Source organism: Scardinius erythrophthalmus (genome assembly GCF_964197995.2).
Source record: "Scardinius erythrophthalmus genome assembly, chromosome: 3".
Lineage (NCBI taxonomy): Eukaryota > Metazoa > Chordata > Actinopteri > Cypriniformes > Leuciscidae > Scardinius > Scardinius erythrophthalmus.
The window spans coordinates 34,637,699-34,658,090 of record NC_138223.1 but is presented as its reverse complement, the minus strand read 5'-3'; the positions used below and the strand labels follow the sequence as shown (position 1 = coordinate 34,658,090).

At 38.7% G+C, this 20,392-nt stretch overlaps 1 protein-coding gene across 20 annotated transcripts in view; it reads left to right on the top strand.

Moving 5' to 3' along the window:
- The first annotated feature begins 602 nt into the window (after positions 1-602).
- The window catches only part of ctnnd1 (catenin (cadherin-associated protein), delta 1), a 32,106-nt gene continuing 12,316 nt past the window's right edge, over positions 603-20,392 (top strand). For 5 of the 20 annotated variants that reach the window (XM_081360237.1, XM_081360231.1, XM_081360233.1 and 2 more), the window contains exons 1-7: positions 668-995; positions 15,336-15,487; positions 17,672-17,743; positions 18,898-19,020; positions 19,126-19,409; positions 19,687-19,962; positions 20,058-20,313. In XM_081360237.1, coding sequence (XP_081216363.1) covers positions 15,341-15,487; positions 17,672-17,743; positions 18,898-19,020; positions 19,126-19,409; positions 19,687-19,962; positions 20,058-20,313 — 1,158 coding nt within the window. In that variant the 5' untranslated portion in view covers positions 668-995; positions 15,336-15,340. Of the gene's footprint in view, positions 996-15,335; positions 15,488-17,671; positions 17,744-18,897; positions 19,021-19,125; positions 19,410-19,686; positions 19,963-20,057; positions 20,314-20,392 lie in introns of all 20 variants that reach the window. The other 15 variants (XM_081360219.1, XM_081360236.1, XM_081360234.1 and 12 more) reach the window with 7 other exon arrangements.

Sequence of the window (20,392 nt, the reverse complement as noted above, 5' to 3'; positions counted from 1 at the left end):
TTAATTGATTTTCATAGTAGCCTACCATCATAGGCTTAAATAGGCTAAATAAGAGAACTAAAATGAGGATATACGAAAAAACAGAAACAAATGCAAATAATAAAAAAAAGTATGAAAGAAAGAAATATGACAGATTAATTTATTAACAAAGGAGTGATTTGATAAATATTAACCTATACGACTAAATTGTGCGAGAAAAACTTATAGTAGCCAAGCCTACACAAGGTAATTTATTTATTTGTTGTTTATTTTATCAAAGCGTACAGGGTTATCTATTTATTGTTGTTTATAATATTTAAATTCTTTATTTATATATATATATATTTTTTTTTTTTTTTTATTATTATTATTTTTTTTTTTTTCCATAAACTTCATTTTTGGTGGAATTCCCCTAACTCGATTCCAATCAATCCAACACGAGGTATCACAGGTGCCGCGAAAAGTCGTTTCGAGCCTGGCATATATTAACAATGTCTGATCATTCACACGACAACGAATAACTGCGCTTAAGTGCGTTTACATTTATAGGCCACATTTTTGCGGCGTAAAATTACGTTTTTCTTTCGCTTGCATTTAAAACAAATCAGACTCGTGTCCCCGCCCAAGCGGTGTCGGTGAGCTGAACTCCTGTTTCACAGGGGAGGGGTCAGACGCTTCACAGTGGGACGACGAGCAAAGAGAGGAGTGAACAAGGGGAGCGAGATAGATTGGTGGGTTTTTAAAAAGACTGCTTAAATTTGTTCATATCACGTTTCTTCTTTGTTTTGCTTCATCCAGGGGAAACGCGTTACAGGTCACGCGTTAGAAAGCGAGCTCATAAAATAGGACAGATGCATCTGGCGTAGCGTGGGGCTGAAACGCCCAAATATAGAGCAGCAAACGTTTGGAATTACAATCACTTCCTACCGCTTGGAAAATCTGAAACTGGCCATAGAGAAGCCCGTTTCGATAGGCCACGACCTCACATCGGGACTTTAACGAAACCAAAAACAAAGGTAGTCACTATGGAAACTCTTCTGTTTGTTCTGATCTGTCTGTTGGCTTTCTTTGTTGTCCTCTGGTTTTCCTTGTTTGGCCTCTTAATAGTGGAGTAGAACAAAGTTAGCCAGCTCTCCATGTTAGCAGGCTAGTGTCGTTAGCTGCTGTGCTAATCGAAATGGCACGAGCGTGAGGATCATTGGGACGGAGGAAGCTTGTTTTCCTGAAATTCCCTAAAGTTCATCTTTAAATCGAGTGAATAGTCTTTTTCTATTATTGTAATGCTGGCTTCGTGAAAGAGACCCTGATAGCGGAGCGTTTCGGTGTCCCCCCCCCCCCAACCTTATTGCAGATATCCAGGATAAATGGAACAGATAAAGTTATTGGTTTTGAGAACTCTAGTTTTATGTGCTTTAGTAGATATTATTATGATGTTCCTGTATTAATTGTGCTCATGTTAAAACCAGAATGTCTGCAAATGAATCCCGAAATTGATTTGCATTAGGATTAACGTTAGCTTCAGTGCCTCTTATCTATAATGTGGCGATTTCAATAGTTTATACACCTCAGTGAGACTTTTCTTCCATTTTGCACTTTCAGGACCGTAATGTATTTTGATAGGGTTGTCAGTATGATTTCTATATGTGAATTGAAAGTGGATAGTAATGCATTTGTGGGTGAATAAATGGCAGTGAGTGTGAAATGTTCACTGCAGTGAAATAAAACGGGTCAAGGCCCATTAACACACCTGAGTTTGCGGAAGTCACCTGACCATTATAAAAAGCATTGTTTTTTGATAACGAGTTAAAAAATATAGTAGCCTAGCCAATGTATTTTATATATTTATTTTAAATAGAATTTAACGAATACGTGTGATTCTTAATGAATTATTGGCTTAAATTGAATTTGTAATATTACTTCCAATTGAGAATGAATATATTTGAGTTTAATTGTGATTTTTAGCGCAGTATATTGGCTCTATTCACATGTTTTGGATTCAAATATGGAGTATCACATTCGCACTGCTTCACCTGAACTGATCGGAGACTCACAGGTGCAACGAGACTATTTCTCGGGTTTACTTGAGTTTGACTGCGACTAACGTTAGTGTTTTTTTTTCCCAGAAGAGGGCGAAATTCGGGCAGATAACTCATCGGGTATATGCAATAATCATTACGAAAAAAGTTTGGGAACCTGTTGAGTTAGTATTTTGAAAGGGTGTGAATGTGGGGGAAGGGAAAGGCGCGGTTCTCTCTGTGTGTGTGGGGGGGGGTGTGTGTGTGTTAACAGTGACTCTCATTTACACACAACCCGTGTGAGTAGCAGGTTAAACGGTGTGTGTGTGTGTTTAACCTCACGTCCAGTCTTAGAGTCCAATGAGAAGCTCAGCGTGAGTCAGTGCCGCTCATGATGCTTATCAGACCCCGAGCAAAAAGCCTCAAAGCAGGAATGTTTGGGATTTTTCATACTCGTCTACCTTGACCTGAGAGAGCCGGTACATGTGTACACTCGCCCGATTTGGGACGCCCCCCACCCTTTGAGGGAGCTCAACTCTCCTGGCCGTTACTAAAGAATTGGTCAAAAGCTGTGAGGGGAGGTGTGTCTTTGAAGACGACTCCTGAGTCCTCAATGACGGGGGTAACCAAATAGTTTGACCGCTGTAATGACCGGCTATAATGTGAGCACCATGCAGGGTGTGTCTTTCAAGCGCGGAAGGACACAGCGCTGTTATTAAAAACACTGTTTAATCATTTCTTAAGTAACATGAATACAGTTACAAAATACAGTTAGCACTTCATACCTGTACGTAAAAGCACTGAGTTGTAGTGTCAATGGCAAAATAAATCAGTAAAGTGACTTACAAAGACTTTTATTCATTTAAAAAAGAACTAACTCTAAAGAACAAATCTGAACCTAATGCATTAAAGGTAGGGTTGGCAATTTCGGAGAGGCTAGCTTTGAAAGCATTAGATCCCACCCTCCCTTCAGAGCGTCTCCAAAGCTGTGCCTCCTCAAACACATGAAACGCACACTGCAAAAGCAGACTCTGCAAAGCACGAGAGTGTGTTAAATTACCTCATGTCTCCAAGCACATAGTATTACAATAATATTGAACGTAAACAACTTGCAGAGCTCTGACTTGTACCACCTGACTACTTTGCAGATTCATTTAGACATTGATGGTGTTGACATAGAAACGCATAATCCGAGTCTGAGGACATGGCCAGCTCTGAGCAGAGCGTCACAGGAACTGCCATCTCTAAATTACGGTTATGACATGGCGTGAACGCAGCAAAAGCTCGTTGTTTTGGTTCAGGAGGAACTGTAAAAGGTTGCTGCTGTTTGTTTGCGGCGCTCTGTGACTGTCTACGGCTCTGCATATATCTTCATGGAACGCGCTGATGTCTGCGTGTGATGTCTGCGTGAGCAGGGTGCACGGAGATATGGAAAAACATAGGCTGACAGGCAGGTAGGACATCGTTTTATTGCATTTGGACCTAATGCAATGATTGGAATTTTTTATTTTTTTGGTCCTGAGACTAACTGAAGATATGTTTTTTTTTTTTTTTCTTCTTCTTCTTTTTTTTTTTTCAATATAAATATTTAGACCACTTCTATGATTGATTGCTATCAGGATCTGAAGAGTTTTTCATACCAGTACAGAATAATTGAGCTTTGTATTGCTGTATGCGTGCGTCAATGCAAAAATTTGACTTGGAGATTTGAGTTTTTGTTGTTATTTTAAATGTTGAGAAAAGTTTTGAAAGACTAAAACAACTGTTCAGGACATTGGCCATTAAGTGTGCAATTTTGTCTATGAAGTTAAGCTAAAATTACAGATCTTACAGAATACATTCAAGACCTTTTGCAACTTATTATATTTATAACATTTTAAATGCATATATATATATATATATATATATTTCTGTATAAGGTGTTCTACTTCATATTGGGACTGTGGCTATTCACAATATGCTACAGCCTCATACCTTTTTGCTCAAAGGGATGGTTCACTCAAAAATGAAAATTCTGTCTGTCGTCATTTACTCACCCTGTATGATTTTCTTTCTTCTGCAAAACATTTTTTAAAGATCGTTGTTCAAAAAACAAGTTGTTTTGGTGACCATAGACTTCCATTGGGTGGACAATAGAACATGGAGATGTTTCTCAATCATCTTTAATATTCCATAGAATATAATTCTATTTTATAATTACGATTTTAAATGATATGAGGGGGATTAAAAGATGACCATTTCATTTTGGGTGAACTATCAATTTAAACATTACGTGTTGTCAATGGCAGCTTATTTAGCAAGAACAGGTTAGATGGTCTGTATAATCTTAAACCTCTTATCTTATTTTATAATACATATTTGAAGAGAACCAACTAGCCAGTCTTGTACTTATTACTAGCTACAGCAGTCTCCAAAATAGATTTCTGTCATTGAAGTTGATCTCATCAAACCCAGTTTGTAAGTAATAACTGTTAAAGAGTTAGTTAATGTTTGGATTACTGTTTTTTAGAAGTTGAATAGGATATGAAGGCTTCACTAGCCTAAATAACAGAGTTATTCTTTCAAATGTATTGGTAAGTCCTATGTACTCATAAATTGTTCATATGATGATAATTTTCCAGTTCTATCAAAAATGGTCTACTCCAATATATGAATTATATCTCTGTTGAACCAATTTGGCAAAATAAAAATGAATTGGTGCTTGTTCTATTGCATTTCTTGCAAAGGAAAGAGCTGTGTGGAGAGAAATAGTGCTAGTAATAGTTCTTCCAAGCAAGGAGTGCATGGTTTAAAAAAAGCACGTCCTCTTCTTTTCCCTCAGTGGTTACAGCACTATACTTTAGAATTTCAAATTCCAGGAAGTGACAGGAAAAGAAAAGACACTCCGCCCATAGTTGTTACCTTTTACCTGCAGTAACGTTCTCAGGTTGATGTTTAAAAGGAGTTACGTCACCGGCACTCCCATTTCCTGGTCTATGCGGTGTGACTGCAAGCCCTCTGAATAAGTAAAGGTTATAATGTGTAATGACTGATTGATGTACATGCTAAAAAGGTCAGTATGCTTCCCTAACGCTTTGAGATTTAAACACACTAAGCATGGGTAGTGGTTAGAGTTATAGTGGGTTAAAGCACATGGCTGATCGTAGATCAGTTGGCTGCGTGTGTACCAAAGTTCACTGAGCATTAGTTTGGAGCCAGGCCAGTGCTGATGGTGTTGCTCTTTACATTTCAGCATTACCTGAGTCAGCAGGAACCAAAAAGCGTGCGTGATGTTTGGTGAAATGGTGCTAAAAATGCTCTCATTGGAATTCTCTCATTGGTATGTGAATTTAAATGGTGTTTTCCTACTCGACACCTGTATTGACTTTGTCTCAAAGTCACTCCATATAAAGGCACATCATAGTCAGCTTATTGTTTTTCTTCCCATAATCCACATATTTGGAGCAGAAGTCAGCAGCTGTTGTCTGAATTGCCTCCCACATGCATTTGATATGATGATCATATTTGACTGCCTGTTGCAGCTGCAATCTGTTTTACAGCATGATCTATTTACTTGTCCTTAATGTGTTTAAACTGTGTTAAAGTTTGTCCTGTTATACTGTATCTTACTGTAAGTATTATCTCGGCCCAAGGTGTTTAGAGTTTGGATGGTCAGTGGCTTAGGTGTCTAATTCCTTTGCTATCCCATTAGAGGACGCAAATGATTAAGCACCTGACTAATTAAATTACACAGGCTTATGTCTAATACTACCAGAGTTCTAGAATCAAGTGGTTTTGATGATGTGTTGGTGATGTCACACAGGGTACTTTCCCTTTAATCCCACCAGAGCTCAGGGCAGTTTTGGTGCATAATGAATCACACTTTCTTAATGTGGACTGGCATTTGACCAGATGTGTTTTTTTGTTTTTGTTTTTGCATAGTTCAGCACACCGTGTACCTGTGGTGTTAAATCATGTTTTATGTGATTTGTCACCAAAGTTTCAGGGTGTTCTAGGTCAGATCTATTTAGAGAGTCGTCCCATGGCAGTTTTCTCCTTAGAAGACGAGAACTCTTGCAGTTGGTATAGCGTCCTGTGGAGGCCTATTTGTAATGTGCACAGGCTATGTCCGAAACTTGAAAAATGCGGCATCCGTAGGTTGGAAGGCATCAATTACATGTTCAAGTTCAATGTTTGTGTAATATCCTGTTTTATATATATATATATATATATATATATATATATATATATATATATATATATATATATATATATATATATATATATATATATATATATATATATATATATATATATATTAATAAATAATTTTTTTTCTTTTTTTTTAAAGGGCAATAGGCCTAATCAAAAAAATATGCTTTTAAAAAAATAATATTTGCTTTGAATTAATTTTAGATTGTTAGGTGTTGCATTATGATGCATTACATCTACTAGAGCCATTATGACTGTACCACTACACTACTTGTTTTGTGGACTTTATTGTGTCTGAGTTAGCAATGTGTCACTTCCTTGTGATTACAGTTAGGTAGTTGCATCCAAATTGGCATGAAATGGATATTCATCTTGATAAATATACTAGGCTATGTTTTCTAGATGTCCCTTAATGATCTTATTGTGACAGAAAAATGCATGGATTAATCGTTCTTCTTTTTATTTAAATACTTTATTTGACCTTGTAATATTTCATCAAAATAGTATACCTCAGTTTTCTGGAGAAATGACAGTCCTCTCTGATAATGTATACTGGACTTCTCCAATAATTTCGTACACATAATGTACACAGGCCCCTTTCTTTCAGTCGACCGCAAGGTCATGTTCAGATCTGCCTCCATGCAGTCAACCAATGCATTGATCCAAATCGATGATCATTTTTACTCTGATGTACATCTCAATATGGAAGAAATGTCAGTCGAGCTTTTATTTTGGAAATCAACTTTACGAATGCATCTTATTGCAAATCTAGTGAAATGCTCTAGCCTAATCGTCAACTATGCAAATGTGAAAATTGTGCGTAACTGGTGCCCGCTACATTCCCAAATGCACGCTAAACTCAGCACATGCACAGATGGAGTTCACTGCATTCATTCACTGTGAACCGGTATTGAGAATCTAACCCGTGTAGCTGATCGGGTGAACGAAGTGCGTACTTATCGATTTTAGTTTGTTTGACAGCAAATGCGCAAAACACGACATTTAAAGACCTTTTATGTTATTATGAGAAGTTTAAATGTATTTTCGGGCTGCCACAGTCTAGTTAATGAATGGGAAGCACTGAAATCTATTTGTGGTGGTCAATGTTGATATTTTGGTGGGGTGCCACAAATATATCAATGTATGGGAAACATTGATATTCGTACCCAAAGATTACAATTAAGGCGTTTTGTTAATACTGCATTCAGCTGGTCATTTTCGTGAGGGAGAAAAAAAACACATCCTTTCTGTCATCCTGAATAGGGTTTATTTTGTGATAATGTCCAGCTTACTGTACATCAGCGCACATTACAAACTACTTGCTATATGAACAAATGGACAGGAAATAATGATTTAAGTTAAAATGATAATGGGCTGAGACCACAGAGTGATACAAAAGATGTGATACTAACACTGCATAAATAAATAAAAAAAATCGAATCAGAATCAAGTATTGCTAAGAGCTCTATCACATATAGATTAGACACTCCCTTCTCTATGAGTGCATCAGAAGTCTTTTGTTGTCTAAATGATGCATGCATCAGAGCCAAACGGTCTGAGATGTGAATGAGTCATCGGTTACACACACTTCAATCAGATGCTTTGGGAAAGAATGAGGACATAGGCCTATGTCATAGAGAATGCAACGAAAGAGCGACATATAAGGAAAAAGGAAGGGAAGTGTTATCCAGTTATTTTCAAGCTGCCAGAGGAGCTGAGACAGGATCTGACATGCCACAATACAAGCTGGAATGTGTGTGTGTGTGTGTGTGTGTGTGTGCGCTCATTCCTCGCTTTCTACGAGAGTCTGTTTGCTTTGTGGGGAGGGAAGTCGAAGAGAGGTGGAAAAACAGTTTCAGTCCTAGTTGAAACTGACTGCTGCGTCTGTGTTTTCGAGGACAATGCGATCACACCCACCCACACCCCCCTCAGCGAACTAAAGTCACCACGGCATATGCACGCCCCGCTGCTGTCCCTCTCTCAAACAATTCTCTGTAGTGGACACACATTTGCTATTGTTCTGTTAACCACTAAGCAGACAGCTGCAAATATTTCCTCTCTCTATCTCTCCCTGTCGTGTGCTGGGTTGAGTTAGCTGCCTGAGTCTTCAGTGGCTACAGCACTCTGTGGGGCGGAGCTTTTCCTATGCTGCTGTTTTGTACATTTTTGGCCTTGACTCCCTGCTTGCTTCCATTTCAATCCCGCTCTCATGATAGCCACTGTGTGTTTTGGGGATTCTTTTTCGCTCTTGGATTGTTGTGCTTTTGTGGTCTCCTTAAAATAGTTTCTGACATGCACAGTAGTTTTTCTGTTTGTACTTTAGTGGATGCTTAGAAATTCTCAGTTGACTTTGTGCTTTATTTTTGCAGTGGCTTTGTTGCAGATGTAGGGAAGGTTCAATCCCTGCAGATCAGTAGATAAAGGTTTAAAGCCAAAATTAGTCAACGTGAAATCAAAACTGACAATTCTTTTAATTTTTTTGTTTGTTTTTTTTATATTGCAGGATTTATTATAAATGATTTATCAGTGTACATGATGTATCATGTGCCCTCGTAATCTTTAATCAAAATAACTTCCCCTCCCTCTTGCGGGACATCTCTTCTCTGATGACTGGACATACTGGTCTTCTCTGGCGCAAGGGCGGGTCAACCTGTCACTCACATGACATCACAGCAATACAGCATCCAGTCCATTTCCAATGGACAACATCAAGGTCTTTATACAAGGTCTTTGATTCAGTATTCCCTAGAGGTGTGGCGAGATTAAAATGTGTCTAGATTTCTCGTCGAGGTGAAAAGTTGTCGAGTGTGAGGGTGAAGTTAGGATTGAATATGCCACCGCCACGTTAACAGTACGCATCCACTGTTGTTTTGCTTTTTATAGAAATAAAAAACATTAATTTAGTTGGATAACGGTCACTTCAATCCCATCCAGCTCATCCAACACGAGCTTCTGAGTTTTACGTAGTGCAGCAGGAATCTAAGTTCACTGATCACGTGAAGGAGAGTAAGTGACGAGAGGATTCGTAGCACAACAACGAATTCACAACAAACGCGATTTCAATACCTTTTGAAAGCGGCTTCCTGATGCATGCAAATATCTCCCGATATGAAAGCTGTGTAGTTGTAACCACCTCTTAGCTTGAAGAAAATGTTGGTTTCTATTTGTACTTTGAATATTGAGAGAGTACTTTGATTATGGTTGGACTTATTGATTGCACTTAATACTAAGGGGAAAAAACTGTTGTTTATTTTTATTTATACTGTTTTTATTTCTATAATCAATTTGTGGAAAGGAGTTCAGTTGAGGTCAGAAGTTGTAGAAGCTCATAAATCATGTACAGTTCTAAGGTCTGAAGAGACTCATACCGGAGAGACGCCAGTCAGAGCTTGTGGCAAAACCTTTTACAGTGCTTGAGTATTGTTGTCTTTTACTGCATATAGGCTAATTCATACTCCAAGTAGAACTGAAATGACTGAATTATTGAAATGATTTATTACAAGATGATTAGTTAAAATATTTCAAATGCACCAGCAGACTATTTTTCTAGACATGTATTTCGTAATTGAGGATTTCTTAAAAATACTTTGTAAAAATCTTGTCTCGTCTCGTTCTCGTGAGCTAACGGTCTTGTCACACCCCTAGTATTCCCATAAAGATCCATCTGTTTTGGAGTGCTTTGACTGGGTGTTCAGTGACTTGTGATCTTTATTTTAGATAAGGATCTTTTATTTTAAATTGTCTGCCTAAAAAAAACCAACAAATTCTGCCTTTCACTCACCAGTGTGACGTTGTTGTGTTGAAAACGACCGAAGATGTTCTGAAGAATGTTCATGCTGTTCTTTTCTATACATCAAAGCATCAAGAAAAATGACTTAAGTACCCTAAAGTGGTCCACATGGCTCATGCCTCATAAGTCAGTTTTATGAAGACATTAAAACTGTCAATATTTACTCAACCTCATGTTTTTCCTGAAGCCTAAGTGTTCTGAACCCATAAAATTTGCTGCTAAAATATAAGTCCTTTATTCAGTGAGAATCTTTCCATCACTTAAAACTATTGTCCCTCATTTGTGATTGCACATACTCGGGCACAATTCTTTGTTCTTCGCATTTTGTCCTTCGAAAATGCGAAGATTGCAAGCTGTGTGACTTGGAGACAGGAGAGTTTGGCTGTCACTGGACACGCATGAACATGTCAACTTTTAAGTCTTTGATTTCAAACTGTTATACGCCTAAGTCTCCCCTAAAATGGGCCTGGCGCTCTCCCTGGTATTTAGTGGATTGTTTAACACCACAAATTTATTATCACATTTCAAACACATAGAAAGGTATAGAAAATCTACAATGATCAAAAAAAAAAAAAAAAAAAGCACTGGTATCGGTTCTGTATCGGCTGATATTCAGATATGTTATGACAAAGGTATCGTTGCATCCTTACTACTTTGTTAAAAATACTTGGGTTAAGTGAGTCAAGAAGTTCCTTTCTAAAGTATAAATCTGTTTTTTGCAGTTCACATTATTTTTAAATTGAAATACACATGTATAATTTCTGCAGTGACATTCTGCAAGTATTAGGGGTGTAATGATACATCGTTATATCAAGAATCGCAATAAAAATGTGACTACTGTTGATGTAAACGGTATGATTTGCAATAGTTTGTTTTATCCAAGACTCAGCTTACTGTATTTTTTAGATATGATTCACCCAAAAAATGTAAATTCTGCCTTCATGTACTCACCCTCATGTCGTTTCAAACCTGTAAGATTTTCACTCAACTTCCAAAAACAAATGAGAGAGATTTCTGTCCCTCCATTTAAAGTCCATTACTCTTAAATTGAAAAGATCCCCCCAAAAATTATAAAGGCATCGTAAAAATAATCAATCGAGTGGTCTAATCCTAAATCAAGCCTTTTGAAGAGATATGATGAACAGATTTACGACGACGTACACTGACGTCAAATGCTTGTATGACGTGTGAAAACAACATGAGTCAATGCAGAATTACATTTTTTGGATGAACTAACATTTACAGTTTATCGTAATAGTCATTTCGACATGCGATTAGAACTGATTGCATTGATCGTCTAAGCGTTGCCAGAATGGCACTCCTCAAAGTGAAAGCGCAAATATAATTTAAATCACCATATCACATTTAGTTTTTAGTAGTATGATTAGTCAAAGCATTTTAGATGGGTTATTCTTAAATGTGTAGTGCAATAATAGCGGGAGAGGCGGGGCATAGCGAGCACTGCGAGAGTCTGGGCACTGTAAGAGATCCAACAAATGCCTGCATTGAAAAAAATTATAATTTCTGTGTCATTACTACATTAAACTACTATATATAATTTATAATAATGCAGTGGGGGAATATGTGTGGGTCCTGATAATAAAGTAATACTATTTTAATCAAATTAAAAAACCTCTCCTTTATTTTGGCTTAAAATATCACGATAGTATCGTGAATTCAGTATTGCAATTTGTAATATCGCAATATTGTCATTTATGTATCGGTACACACTCAGTCACCTAGTATTTACTAAATAGGGTAAAATTTTAATAGGCTAATTTTGGCCACCCTGCTCATCGCCATCAAAAAAATCCATATTGGTCAACCACTACCGGATATGAGTTATAGATTATTCATGGTGCAGTAATAATGGCATGAGGATGAGTGTATGTTGACGGAATTAAATTTTTGCGTGAACTACTCCTGTAAACGGTTACGTGGTTGTACTTTCATGCAGGTGAGCTTTGGGGGAATTTGGTTATCATGCTTGCCTGTTTATTTATTTAAACTCCTTTTTAGCATGTTTTATGTTTTGATTATCTTTTGTAATGATGCATAGTAATGATTCATGGACGAGGGCAGGTGCAGCTATGGGCTCGTTTCTCTTTCACTTTGGCTTAACCGTAATAAACCTGAGAATTTGGGAAGTTCAATTATAAATGGTCGGAAATAGTCAGGTTCCCTAGAATAATTTATCACTTTCTTCCCTTTTTTGTCATTATTGTAAGCTAATGTACATTGCGCGAAGCCGGCATGCAGCCTTTTTCTAGGTAGTTCTTCCAAGGAACCCTATAAACCTCTCAACCTGTAGATCAGATTGACTCCGCTACCCGTATATGACGCTGTGCTGAAATCAGTGCTCAGATCAGCTCTCCAGAGCTCAGTTTTTTTCATCTGCTGTTCACACGCAGCATTTGCACCCCACCCAGATATAACTGGTGCTAATGAGCAAATGCAGCGTGGAGTCACACAAGTAGTTATTTATACACTATGCTACTGATATCACAATAAGTTCCACTGAGAGGATCTAACGAGAGAGCTTCTATGTTTAACCCAAAATAATAAAATATGTCCTCTGACCATCTCCAGCTGTTTTACAAAGCTTACTTTAGTTTTAAGGCATGAATGGTCTTATTTTAAAGCAAGTCAAGGGTGAATTGAGATGCATTGAAGATAATACAAAGAATGATTTTTTTTTTTTTTTTAAATATCAGCATCGGCCGATGTGTTTGAACAAATAAAGAGATTTATTAAAGCGTGACTGTTATTTTGGGGTCAGCCCTATGTTCCCACAGCCCTATGTTCCCACGGCCCTATGTTCCCACATTTCTAAGAATTTTTTTTTTACGATTTGTCTAAACCCCAGTTACGGGTAGGTTTAGGGGTGGGATCAGGGGTAGGCCATTTGTGGGAACCTTGTCTAAACCCCAGTTACGGGTAGGTTTAGGGGTGGGATCAGGGGTAGGCCATTTGTGGGAACCTTGTCTAAACCCCAGTTACGGGTAGGTTTAGGGGTGGGGTCAGGGGTAGGCCATTTGTGGGAACATAGGGCTGTGGGAACATAGGGCTGTGGGAACATAGGCATGCTCCCGTTATTTTGACGGTTCGCCAGACTTTTATTTTGGCAGTGCTGAGAATGTCTGAGCACCCAGCGCTCTCATTCTCTTTATTTGTTTATGGTCTCGTCTCCGTTTAACAGTTCTGTCTAACATAGAACTGTTAAACAAAGAAAGTAAACTGCATTTGAAAAAAGTAGGTGTTTGCCTTTCTATTACTATATAAAAGCAGATGCTATAATACTTTCTAATTTACTATCGGCATTCAGCTAAATTTATATTATATAAAAATTTTTTTTGAATATCTAATAAACATTTATTTTCACAAACCTTGCAGACTTGGTTGAATCCAGCTGTGAGATCTTTCTGAAGTGTGCATTTGTAGCCAGCATCTACTGTGTATTCTGCGTCGGTCCATGCAAATTGAATGTGGACAGGAGTTCAGCGGTCACTTTCAACAAACTTTAAATCCTTGATTTCAAACTATGCTGCGCTATGTTGCCCACTATGTCATATTCGTGTCATTTTCACTGTGTGCCGTATGTAAAATTCTTCGTCTTTATTTGAAAAAAATATATGATTCTGAGCACACAAACTTGCCAGATTACAGAACCAAGAAGTTGCCATCTATATGTGTATGTTTTTCCAAAGTTACTTGCCACTTAGCATTTTCACTGGCCACAATTTTGACATCGATATCATGGGGAAAAACTACCATTTAGATGGTAATCTTGTAATTTGGCAGCTGGTATATTAGGCTGCTGTCACTTTAAGACCTGACGTTTTCTTTCTCAACTGTTTGTTCACTTAAAACATAACCGACTGTGTTTAAGTGAATACTCACAAAGCATTGTGACATTATTTTGTGTGTATTTGACTAAGCGCGATAAGCAGAGAAACGGAACTAAATTTAGTCTGCTTTATGTGCGTGCACTTTTTTTTTTTTTTGTTGTTGTTGTGCGTGCACTTTGAGTGTGATCACAAATCTGCAGGGATGAATAAGACGATGTGCAATCCCACGGCAAAACTCGCGCCCCGACTGTAACACCAACAATGTTCATCCGGAGTTAATGAAACGAGTGAGTGAGGGGAGGCGGGTTTGTGTGTCTAAGATAACGGCATCAGCCATCAGAAGTCAATATTGGTCGTCCTCTACAAAGTACCACAACTGCACCATGTTTTGCCATTTATTAAAAATAATTTTTAAATAGTTTATTGGTTTTATTATTATCATGTATCATGGTAATACTTGGTGTACTTTATTTTAGTTATGCAATATCATTGAATATAAAATTTATTATGTGAATCATGGTACAGTGGTGTTCTTTATTAATATTATTTATTATGTTAATCATGGTAATACCGTAGTGTTTATTTTAATTATTCAGTATCGTTGTATGTATGTGTATATATGTAAATATATTTATAATATTATTGATTTATTGACTTCTTTTTTTTTTTTTTACCTGTAGCATAGCATTTTAAGTATCTTGAAGCTCCATGGTCTCGTATCTAAGGGGCATCATGGTACTTCAATTGTTATGATTCAATATCCTGGTATATCTGAAAGTACCATAATATTACTATTTATTTATTTGGACTATTTTAATTTGGTTTTAATCAACTTGTATACTTGAAGTACTATATAAATACATGATCCCATCACTGACTGTACCATGGTACTGTTGCTGTCCTAGTTAGGTTTTTTTTGTGCTTAAGGAAAACCAACAACTCTGAGTTTGTTTTCAGTTGTCAGACAGTGAAATGTCCTCCAGAAAGGACAGCACAGTAGAAAGAGCATTTACGGCTTTCATTTATCTGCAGTACGTTTCCGTGGAGCCACTTTTGATTTGAATAGGCCGTGGCTCATTCCTTGTTGTGTCTGCACTCGTCTATTTGCCTCCACACGATCTCTTCTCACACAGCATCTGAATCACTCTCCTATGCGAGCTTGAAACCGGTTTGGTTTCCTCTGTGTTGTCGCTCAGAGGTGGCAGCGTGATCACGCCTGCGTCTGAAGCGCATTGTTAGCACCTGTCTTGCTCGCGCTCTTTTCTCAGTTTTTACTTTTCTGTCTGTCATGTTCTCTCTATCTCACATTTCTTTTGTGTCTCTCCCTGTTACTGTTTCTTGATTTAGCTTGGCGCATGGGTCACATGATGCACACCACTTTAAGCTATGTGTTTGTGTCTGTTTGACTGCGTGGAGCGCATGTTTCTTTTCTTTTTTTTAGGACACTTATGGAGTGCGTAAGGCGCTCGATCTCATGACGAGAGTGTGTAACCCCTGTCCTCTTTCTCTCAGTGTGTATGGAGCAGTGTGAGAATGCAGCATCTCTCCTGGCCTCCGTGCGAGAGCAGGAGATGCAGTTTGAGCGTCTGACTCGAGCTCTGGAGGAGGAGAGGAGGAGCGTGGGGCCCTCCGGTACCCTACCCCGCCCCCTCCCCACCCTGCAGGTAACGCCCTCCCAGCCAATCACGCAGCAGCAGGGTTCCCGCATCATCACCCTGCAATATCTCACCCATGCCGCATCACTCTGCACCAATGTGTCCTAGTTGGCACCTCAAGGAGCATGACGATTAACCCATCCTTCACTGTTGCGTTCAGTGTCACCAGAACCCACCATTTGCATCCTTTCCTCTTGTCATCATTCGCCGCCCATCCTTTGCCCTCTGCATCATTCTGCAGTTAATGGCGTGTGTGGCATCACAGAACGCTCTGAAGCCTTACTTAGTAAAGCCATGTTTCCCTTGCATGTTGTTTCTTCATGTCCCCAATTTGTCTCTCACCACATCATTGAATGTCAACCCTGTAGGTTCTCACAAAACGCATGTCTGTACATCGCACATGTGTCATTAACCTTGTCTGTTTGACTTAGCGGAATGAATGTTCTTCAACGAAGAGGAATTTCTCTCCCGTTTGCTCACTGTCCTCATGATGAATGTCTCCCTTATCACAGAAACTTTCTCAACACCCAAACCCCTTTCCGCTGATGTCTGTGAGCGGAGAGATAACAAACCGGTTTAGTAAGATGAGTCTCCCTTGTGTGTAGAGGATTTCAGAAAGCTCCATCTTTCGGTGGAATTGCTCAACGTGAACACGTCAAGTATCGTCTTAATCTCAGCTTTCTCAGTTTACTTCGCTGTAGACTAGAGGACTTCTTGGATTGGTTGCATGATCTTAAACACGCCCCCTCCTTTAAGGGCGTCGACTGTGCGCAAGTGAGTTGAAACTCTGAAAGTTTCATTCACAGCTAGATAGTTGCATACACAACTTTTGTTTCTCTTGGCTCTCAGATACATCAGATTAAGACAACATCTCACAAAATTGGAAGGAATACTTCACCTAAAAATGAACAATTTCATTTATGCACCATTTTATTTTTATTTATATATTCATTTAATTAGCTTTTTTATATTTTCATTTTAGTTTTAATTGTCATTTTTAGCATCAATGATGTCAGTTTAAGTAACGTTAGTTCTTGAACTTATTTCAATTAGTTGCCAACATTATCTAATATATGTTTTTAATGTAATTTATATTTTTACTGTATTATTTACAGAAACTCAATTTTAATAGTTTTAGCTAGAAGTAACGACACTAGTTTCAAATCTATTACTGTCTTACTGTCTATTATGGGGAACATGACAATACTTTGCAAAATGTCTAGGCTGCGCTTTATTATTAAATAATAAATGGGTCAAAAATTCATATAAAGCTGCAGTCCAAACTTTCATTCTTAGTCTTTCTACACTCGTTCTGTCATAGCTCTCAGATGTCACTTGCATTCGTGTACATTTTAAATACGGAGCAGAAGAACCATTGACGTCAATCTTGGCGCAACACATCTTGATGCTCCACATTTGAATTCAACATGCTCCACACAAATGCGAATGATATTTGTGAATTGCATCAGTTTAAAGCAACTGGGTAAATAACACCGTATTTATTTTTGGTAGAACTATTCCTTCAGGAAAAAAAAAATTCTCATTCTCACACACACAGACACAGACACAAAGATAAGAAGTTGTTCAGCAGTGTTTGGAATTCCACCATCTTCTGTATATACCCTCTCTGTTGACATAGTTGTATAGATATTATGTTATGTTTCTACCTGCTGTGACAGATTCCCACAAGCCCGACTGCAAGCTAGGATTACAGTCTACTTTCACGGCTCCCTCTGTGGAGTGGGAATAGTATAGCAGCCCACTTCCCCAGGTTTACGCGTAGAGAAGTTGTGCTTTAAGTGTGAATGTGAATGGTGTTGCATGCCATTGTTGTGTACAAGCATGAGTAATATTATCCGGTAGCGGTCAACCCCCCCATCTCATTCCTGGCGTTCGTTCATCCATGTATTCATCATTCATTTCCGCAACCCTGTCATGTTTCTCTTGTGCAATGGTCTCGTTAACTTAAGTTGTTTTTTTAGTGTCTTCAGTGTTTATCCTTTGCATGGACATTCATAAGGTCATGTTTTTTCATATGCTGTTGTATTTACTCGAGGTCCTGCTATAATCTGTGGTCGTTCTGAATGTTTAGCATTGTTCACCGCCTTGGTCATTGGCCACTTTCACGCCTTCCTCATCTATTTTACATGCATGTTTTTGTATCTGTCATCATTTCTCTCTCTGTTTCTCTAGAACGGCCGTGTCACTGGTGATGCAGAGTTAGAACGTCTCAAATTAAACGAGGGATACATAAACGGGACTCAGGTTAGTGTGGGGTGTGAATGAACACAATGAACTGTTTTTCTGTATATTTCAGTTCTGCAAGATGACGATTATTATATTTTAAAATCAAAATTAAATTATTATTAATTATAAATTACATAGTTTTAAAATCTTAATAATGAAATTATTTATTTATTATGGTTTTAATATTGTATTAATTTAAAATATAACTATTGTTGTGGTTATTTTTTTCTTACCCTGCCACAAATTTTATAAAATGGGTAATTTTTGCAAACATGATTTTGTATGTGTCAGGAAAATAAACACATTTAACACTTTTGTTAAAGTTTTATATTGAATCGTTACATAGCATAAAAACGATGAATGTACCGATACCCGGCAAACCATAATCACATGACGTTTTCCTGTAATAATATAGAAAACCACGTTATACATAAATCACATAAGTTCATGTTTTTGCTTAGGCCACATATAAGATTTAGATGTAATCCAATTGACGTGTGTACGGAGTAAGCGATCAGCAATGAAGCACGTGTAACAGAACTATTTTTGGTAGAACTATTCCTTCAGGGGGGAAAAAACACTCTCTCACTCTCTCACTCACTCTCTTTCTCTCACTCACTCACTCACTCACTCACTCTCTCACTCTCTTTCTCTCACTCCCTCCTTACAGTCAAGTAATGGTTGCATCGTTTTACTTTCTATAAGTCAGGTCTCTCTCTCTTTCCCTCACTCACTCACTCACTGTCAAGTAATAGTTGCATCGTTTTACTTTCTATTTTGAGACATCCAACCAAACTTGCAATGTTTGTGAAAAAGGGATGTGCGCTCAACACGCACATATCTCTGTTTGTTCTGTTGACAGAACACTACACATGCTGTGTGGTTTTGTTTTTCGGTATCGGAGCATTTTTATGAGTACGAGTACATGAGAGCAGCATTCCTAATAAAAACAGATTAACAATGAACTGGATGTAGTGTCAACACAGCACTGGTCCCAGGCCATCCTTTTTGTGGAATCCTGGGTGTTTACACTTAATTATTTTGCTTCTGTACTAACTTGCTATCGTGGTCATTGACATACACCTGTGATTGTGCCAGATGGTGTTTGTGTGACACTTCCTATTCTTAGCTTATGCTCACTATTGTTCTTTGTTTGTGCGCCTGTTCTACAGTACAGGATGTTGGACCCTGGTCATATTGTTGAGTCGGTCACAGTCGAGGACCCCCATGAAGCGATGCCTATTATTTCTGTTGAAACTAATGATGATGGAACCACACGTCGCACTGAGACCACAGTAAGTTTGCTGTAGCCGTACAATATCATTTAACTGGTGACATTCTGTCTAGTATGGCCTCATGTTTTTCAAGTTGGAAAGATAATTTTCACTTTCTCTTATCAGGTAAAGAAGGTCACAAAGACAACCACCACACGAACAGTCATTCCCTCAGTTTCCGACACACTTTCCCTGGATGGCACTGGTTCAGTCACTGGGATACCCGGTTATAATACCCCAATGGACCGTGTGTACAGGCCACCGGCTGGCCCCATGGACTACCCCACCTCTACTGTCCCCCGTAACTACCACTATGGACCTCCAGGTGGCTATGATGATTATCGCAGCGGCCCTCCTCCTGACGCCTACACCAGCCTCAGTCGAGGGACACGCATGGATGACCGCTACAGGTCTGTGCCTTTCAAGTCAGCATATTAGAACGATTTCTGAAGGATCATGTGACACTGAAGACTGGAGAAAGTTAAAGTTTGCCTTGATAGAAATAAATTACTTTTTAAAAGATATAAAAATTGTAACTTATTGCACTATATTCAAGTTTTTACTGCATCTTTGATCAAATCAATGCAGCCTTGCTGAGCATAAGAGACCTCTTTCAAATACACTAAAAAAAATTCTCACTTTTGACCAGTAGTGAAGATTTACAAATGAAAAATTATTTTTCTTTAGGCCTGTGGATGGCTACAGGACGCTTGACTCCGCCTACCGCACACACAGCCGGCCGCAGTTGGACCCGTACTCGGCCCAGCCCCAGGTAGGGCGTATGGGCAGTGCTTTGGAGATCTCTGGCATGCAGCGCTTTGTCCCAGAGCCCTACGGCCTGGAGGATGATCAGAGGAGCCTGGGGTATGATGAACCCGATTACGGCATGGGGCCGGCCATGCATTACAGCACAATGCCCCGGCTGGCACATCCACACCATGCACCACCTCCACGCCGGACAGGGTTAGTGTGTTCTGTTAAACATTAAGCAAATTTGGACAATTTATTAAGGTGGGGGAAAAAATCACTTAATATGTGCTGCTGCTTGTTTTGCGTAGGTCATATGAGGGCACACTGGATGGTGATATGAGTGGAGCTGGTGATATGTATTATTGGGCAGGAGGAGCTCCACTGGCTCAGGGAGAGAGAGGCAGCATGGCATCATTGGATAGCACTCTTCGTAAAGGCCCCGCCCCCACAGCATGGAGACAACCTGAACTTCCTGAAGTCATCGCTATGCTCAACTACCGCCTGGACCCTGTCAAAAGCAATGCTGCAGCTTACTTGCAACATCTCACTTTTAAGAATGATAAGGTTAGTACACACTTACACAGGATGCTAGTCACAATATTTTGGGTAGCCCCGCCTACATAGCAGTGATTCATCACCTAGT